Source organism: Dipteris shenzhenensis, chromosome 4, assembly GCF_047967505.1.
Source record: "Dipteris shenzhenensis isolate YYH24624 ecotype China chromosome 4, Dip_SZ_1.0, whole genome shotgun sequence".
Taxonomy (NCBI): domain Eukaryota; kingdom Viridiplantae; phylum Streptophyta; class Polypodiopsida; order Gleicheniales; family Dipteridaceae; genus Dipteris; species Dipteris shenzhenensis.
Genome location: NC_141599.1, coordinates 23479298 through 23486713, shown reverse-complemented (window position 1 = coordinate 23486713; position 7416 = coordinate 23479298). Strand labels below are relative to the sequence as shown.

At 42.9% G+C, this 7416-nt stretch overlaps 1 protein-coding gene across 1 annotated transcript; it reads left to right on the top strand.

The window, feature by feature from the left end:
* Window positions 1-930: 930 nt before the first annotated feature.
* Window positions 931-2367, top strand: LOC147902618 (linamarin synthase 1-like). The gene is made up of 2 exons (XM_087373902.1): window positions 931-1357; window positions 1439-2367. Exons 1-2 carry the CDS (start codon window positions 946-948, stop codon window positions 2365-2367), a joined length of 1341 nt encoding a protein of 446 aa, XP_087230028.1. The 5' UTR covers window positions 931-945.
* Window positions 2368-7416: the final 5049 nt, after the last annotated feature.

The following is a 7416-nucleotide window of genomic DNA, read 5'->3' as shown; positions in this document are numbered from 1 at the left end:
CATTTCTATGTAGGTAATTGAAATCACCACATAGAAAATATACTTTTTTTCTAATTAACTATATAGGAACTTAGAATCCATTTGATTCTCCATATAAAAAGTCACATTTCTTAGAATATACCCCACTTCTTATATAGGAAACATAAAATTCACTTCATTCACCATATAGAAAGTCACATTTCCTACATAGCATTGCATGGTCTATGGAAATATAATTTCCTATATTCAAAAGACCTCATTTCCTATAATATAGATAACATAGAATCCACTTGATTCTCCACACTAAAGTCAAATTTCCTAGATAGCACTACCTAGTCTATATAGGAAAAAGAATTTCCTAGATAAAGGGGAGAAAATCGCTCTTCCTATCTAGGAAATATGCTTAAATTTCCTATATAAAGATTGGTCCAAAGTCCCTTTTGTTCAAGCACTTGTTTCACGTGTGAACTCGAGAATATTAGGTTTATTAAAATTGTCAATTTTAAGGGTTGGACGCTTCAAAAGGTTTCCGTTTTCCAAAAGTAGGTGGTTTTCTTTTTTAAAATGGTTTTCTGTAGTTGACCCATAGAAAAGTACCATTTAGAAGAAATGCGTACATCATGCATGAATGAAGGCTTCCGTCGGCCCCGCTTAACAAACTGAACCTGGACGGAATCTCCATTTTCAAAAGCAGAGTGTAGAAGCGTGTCAAAATTCTCTCCTCTCTTGTTTATTATATCCCTGGGACCTTCTTGTGTATATAAGTAGGCGCACGAACGAAAGCCTACGACAAGAGTGTATAGCATTAGAACCTGCACAATTGAAGTATCAAAGCGTATTACACAACACCAGTCCGTAGCTTCATCGCCTGCATTATCGTATAGCTTCATAACCTGCACAATGTCACCCTCTTCGAAGCCTCACGCTGTGGTGATACCTTTTCCTGCCCAAGGCCATATTGGTCCCATGATGCACTTCTCCAAAAAGCTTGCAGCTCAAGGCTTCACTATCACCTTCGTCAATACCCAACACACCCAAGACATCCTCACTCGAGCGATTCCATCTATCCCAGATCCCAGCCTCGACATCCGCCTGGTCGCAGTGCACAGCGACAGGGACGATGGACGAACCACTGGACAAGATAACATCGTGGAGCTGGCGAAAGCGTGGGTGCGCATGGAGGAAGGATTGGGACAGTTGATTGCGAAACTGTTGCAAGAGGACACGCCGCCTACATGTATTGTTTCCGATCTGTACGGTGCTTTCACGCAGAACGTTGCAACCAAGTTCGGGTTGCCCAGGCTGGCTTTCTGGACTGCTTCTGTGCCTACCCTCGCTTCTGTGATGGCCATTAACCAAGGCTGCCGTCCCCCACAAGGTATATATCTCGTAGTTGACTTTGACATGTCGTTGAGTACCCTCATTGTAGCGCTAAATAGTTTTTGTTGTTGTGATTCAGACTCTTCTGAGCTCGTCAATTGGGTCCCCGGAGCACCGCCTCTCAAGCTTCACGAGCTGAATACGTTCCTTCAGCGTTACGAGCCCGGAGATTTCATGTTTGATGTTTTTCTCCACCCTTATTCAAGGTTAGGTGAGACCACCTGGATCGCGTTCAATTCATTTGAAGAACTCGACCGCGAGGCATTGGAAGCTCTTGGCAAGGACAATTCGCATATCTACACTGTAGGTCCTCTACTGCCAGAGTCATACTTCAATGGGAAAGTGGATCCCGATTATTGGACCGCGTCGCTGTGGCCAGAGGAAGACGAATGCATGAAGTGGCTGGACAAGCAATTACCAAAATCGGTTTTATTCGTCTCGTTCGGAAGCATTGCTACACTGTCCCGGGAGCAATTCGAAGAGCTGGCACTGGGTCTGGAGGCAAGCCAGCACCCTCTGCTATGGGTGATCCGATCAGACCTCCTTTCCGGAGAGGCAGCCTTGTTTCCGGATGGGCATCTAGACAGAATAAAGGATCGAGCATGTTTTGTGTCGTGGGCACCGCAGCTGCAGGTCCTAACCCATGAAGCGACAGGGGCGTTTCTGACGCACGGAGGGTGGAATTCGACACTGGAGGCCATAACGGCAGGGGTACCGATGCTGGGGTGGCCTTATTTCGCCGATCAGATGATGAACATTAGGTGCGTGGTGGATGGATGGAAGGTGGGGCTGGACTTCGAGGCGCGGGGAGATGGGATGATAGGGAGGCAGGAAGTGGAGAAGAAGACGAGGCAAGTGATGGAAGGAGACAAGGCTATGGAGTTGAGGAAGAATGCGATGAAGTGGAAGGAGGCAGCCAAGAAGGCTGTGCAGCCGAGTGGATCATCAGCCCGCAGTTGGGAACAACTCCTCGACTCCATGAGGATCGCCCAAAGCAACAACCGTTAGAAATGCTGCACATTTAACCTACCTTTCACATTCTTCGACGGACCAATTGTTCGCTTTCCTTGACAGCACCTTTCAAAGCCACTCGCCATCCAAAATTTGACCTTTGACTCGTATGCGTATCAATGTTATAGAATCCTCTTGAAAAAGAAATAAAAGTCAAATTAAAATAAAAGGTTATAAAACTTGGCCTTGAAGCAATAGCTTAGTGTTCATTTTCCCATTCGAATTTTCTAGCTTTGCTCTCTTTATGGATAGGCCTATGGGCCCTTTCCTTCTGTATCTCACTTTGGGTGCATGAGGTGCATGAGTGCACTGACTCTATTTTTTTTAAAAACACTAACTAGAGTTACGGTAGGCAGCCTTTCTATCGCTCGAAATTGAGGTTGAATCCTAGTGTTTTATCAAATTTTTAGTTAAAGGAAAAAATGAATGGGTAAAAATATCGACATCAGATGCATCGTCGAGCAGTAACTCTACTAAGTCAAAATTGAACTTGAATCATAGCATTTCGTCAAATTTTCAAGGGAAAAAATGCATGAGTAAAAATATGAACATGAGACGTGATACAAGGTCCATTAGAACCCAATCCTAATGTCAGAGGTGGTGATTTATTACTAACTTTGTGATGTCCATATTTTGGAAGTTGAAGCCCAATAAAGACATGATTAAGGCAATGCTCAGAGGAGCTCATAAGTAATCCTCGTTGCAGTTTATACAACAATATTATCACATGGACTACAACATCAATAAAGGTGTTGTGATCCTTCGATGTTGCATCCAACTTGAATTTATTGGCTCTCTTGCATCGAAAACATACATCAAAAGAGAGGAATGTCTTAAGAATTCACATTAAAAACAAGAATTTTGAATGAAAGAGCAATTAGAAATATTTATATGATAATATATAATATAATTATTATGACCACACAGTGTGTGTGGGCGGGAAGGTGGTGCACTTCCTTCCGCAAATAGTTGTAATCCCCCCTAACCCACATACATCACCACCTCAAGAGGAGTTACCTAATCGATCTCTCAACATTTCGGCATGCAACTACACTCTGGCCAACGTCTCCTACCACCCTCCACCCCAAATTCCCCCCTTGCCATGCATCCATTCCATATGACTCCTCCTAGTTACAATGTGGCAGATCGTCATCGCGACCTTAACCTAGAGGATGGGGATAATTTCTTTAACCGTTGGAACAATTATAGTCGGTGCAATAAAAATTAGGGCAGGCGACCCTTGGCAAACTAGAACTTCCAAAATACAATGGCCGAGGAAATCGAGCAAGATTTCTCTAGCATTTTAATGCCATATGTTGAGCTAGAGGGGATCAATCAAATGAAATCAAGGTAGTATGGTTCCCCATGGCTTTAACTGATGAAGCCTCCAAATGGTATCTCGATCTCTTAGTGGAAGAATGATGCATTTTGACTCTAAGAGTGATGACGGAAAGGACATCCTCTCCAAAAGAGGCAAATCTAGATCCACAACAGAATTGGTTGAAGAAGGTTGCCTCTCGGCCATGACTAGGAAGCTCAAAGATGACATGCTACAGGCCATAGAGCAAAAGTTGTGTATATCTTAGCCACAATAGTACCCAAGAAGAGAGAATGTCTAGTTCCCATATTGTATGGCCAAACACATGGCCACTGAGTGCCCAATCCTATGGAACAGACTCAACCCACCAGAGGTGGCTCAACCCCCAAGGTTATGGTGTGCCATTTGCAATGTCGGCCAATATGTAAACACCTGCTTCTACAATATGAGGGTTGCACAACCCTCACCCCAATAGTATCAACAGGCACCAATCCCAATATATAGGCAGCCGGCACTAGCACGCAAGGCACAAGTGCCACAGATCAATCCCATTCCGTTGAGGACACAACTGCCTCAACTATTGAGAAATTCCAATTCTCTGCAGTACCCTTGAGCCACCAATCTTGCTCCAGTAGTTCCAATGCAACAACTCCAACTTGAAGAACTAGAACCACAATATGAGTATGAACATGAGTACCCAATGTACTACATGGAAGGTACAAAGGGACTCTTTCATGTATATGCAAATCAAAGTAAGGCCAACCACATATCGAACACCCATGAAGTGTTTCAATTGTGTGGAAAACCATCGCATTGTGGAATGCCCATACAAGGGTAACCTAGTTAGATTTCAACCTGTGTGTAGAGATTGTGGAGTTTGGTATGCATGCATGGACTACCCACTAAGAGCAAAGCCTCAACCAACCAATGAAGAAAACCTGATGTACCCCTCTGGATGATTAATGTGGAAAATCATAGTGTGGCTACACAAAGTGTGGCATCACAACTAGTCTTGGTCATAACAAGGAAGCATAAAGAAACCGCATGGAAAAAAATCATTTCCACTTAAAAATGAAAGAGCCCTATAGAAAAACAAGCCTCACCAATCCGACAACCATGCCCAACACATCTACAGACAATGCCACCCAAGAAGCAAAGGAAGCCTACTGCAACTTGAGAAAGGTAATTATCAAGCCTTGAAGCAATGGTTACAACAAGAGCAAGAGAAATTTGAGGTAGACAAGGTGGCAGAAGCAGAGGTTAGAGCACCCTCATCACCCAGTGTTGGCATAGTGATTGATCCCAACACCTTCCAAAGGTAATGGAGCAATAGGCAAAACATCCCCAATTGGATGGTACCACACTAGCGAGCTTAATAAGCTGTCCCATCACGATGCCAATTGGAAACTTACTAAGAAATTGCCCTACAATGTGGGAGTTTCAAGGGATGGATAGAATCTTCACAATATTCCCCCCACGTGAAGAAGAAGATAAGGTTATTTTAGTAAAATCCGATGCTGGGGATGATAGAAAAATGGTAACCATCCCGTTGTAGCATCAAGCCTTTGGCCAATACCATGCAATTATGGACGGGGGAGCTAGTGTAGACATTTTAGCAAGAGATATTTATGAATAATGGGGCCTACCTTCAGTGCATAAGGCTGCATTCAACATCCACCTAGCCGACAACACTAAAATGAAGCCACTAGGCATTGTTGATAATGTGCCAACAAAAATTGCTAAAGTCAGATTCACTCCTTGTTTACTATCTTGGATCTTCCCAAGAAATCCACATCCTACCAGATATTGTTGGTAATACCATAGCTTCATGAAGCTTTAGTAGTCTATGATTAGGGCACTGATCGAATCACAACCCAAAATAGAGAATAGATTATACTAGGAAGAACCTAGTGCTATGCCATTAGCTGCTGTCAAATAGATTGGCGTGCCCGAACTGCTTCGCTCACCAATATTGGGCATATCTCTCATGAATAATCAATCTTTTTCATCATCTTGGTATCTCCATCTTGTCTTCATGCTACTCCAACATGTGGTATCAGAGCCTTTCCACCCTCCTTGAGCCTCCACCCACATCCTAGTGCCACCTCATTATCTTCTTCCACCTCTTCCATGTCTATCCCATTTTTCCTAATTCTACCTGAATCTTGCAACATCAATTTCTCCACATCCAACTGTTAACTTTTTAAATCCTTTTGGATCCAACTTTTGCACACTAGGTTGCACCTTTCCACTGTTGGGATCGATAGAAATTGTACTCTGAGCTACCGTGTTGCCCTATTCTTTGGTCGTTGAACTTCCTCAAAATTTCGTCTCTGTCATAATTTGAACCTACCCTATTAGCCTCACTTGGACAACACTTAGGGCTAGCTGCTACCAAAATTTGAGCTCAATCCAACCACAGACGAGGGAGATATCACTATTTCTTTGGTCGACTGTCTTCATGTAATGTTGAATTACCGTGTGCACTATTTTGCCCATCCTTTGTCACTATCTTCTTAACACCTTCATTTCCTTTCAACCCCTCTCCTCCTCATTTTGTCCTGACAAACTGATGACAATACAATTACTTTGAATGTCAAAATATATGCATTTATCCATGCTATTTTGGTAGATAATTTAACAAGAAGAAGTTTTGGACACAAGAAATGGAAGATTTTATAACTACAATACTTGAAGAAGGTGGAAGAAATACAATGACAAACGTAATCAATACTTTCAAAGATAATTATTCCTTCATGAAAATGTCCATAAGCACAATAAGACATAAAATAATGAAATTAGGGTATTTAAAAGACAAGCCTCCATTGTCATAAATCTATCTGAAGAAAGACTTTAATCCAATGTTGAAATTGAAATTCCTCTATTATACTAGTAACTATTGTGGATCTAGAAGGCCTTGTTTCTTAGTTGCTGGATTGGGGTATTCATTTTGGCCCATTGGGTTTCCATCCTATCTACAGGGCTGTATTTCACTTGCCCTACCCTTCTCCTAATTAGATCATGGTGCAATAGGATCTATGATCGATCAGGCAGGTCTTGATGATGGGTGGGGACCGTTGCAATCTCTTTGTGTGAGCCTTAGACTGAGAGGTAGTCGCTCTTTCCCTATTTAAAGCCTATTTGCATAGTATTAGCCTATTTGCAGAGCTCCTTAGTCATGGCCTTGGTATGTTGAGATGTCGAGCTCCACTCGCGATATGCCAGGGTGACCGTTGTGCATTTATGTCACCGACTTGTTAGCTGCAGATGTGGCTGGTACACCACCCACGAATAATAGCTAGATGACAGCTATCCTTATCTATTCTAGTTCGTGGCTCAGTTAGTATGCCACCTTAGTTAGTTGAGTTTGTTTTGAGACCCACATATAGGGTTCTTCTATTTCTTTGTACTAGAGTTCTTTTGGCTTTCACAACTAAGAAGAGGACAACTGTTTTCAGCCTCCACCTTTGTGTGTATTCCCCCATTGTGTATGTGAGAAAGCCGCAAGTGAGACTCCTTCCCTCTCTCCCACTATCTTCACATGGTATCAGAGCCTGGTTCATGGTAAGGAGCTCAAGAAAGCAAACCAAGTTCACGGTGTCCTAGTAAGAGGACCAGTGTTGCTTTCCTTTTTTGAGTTTGGGAGCAAATCTCTACAGGTAGCATAGCCGGAAGTGCAAGAGTGCACTCTCTCAGATTGAGACGCCCTTCGCGGTGTGGCGAGAGGG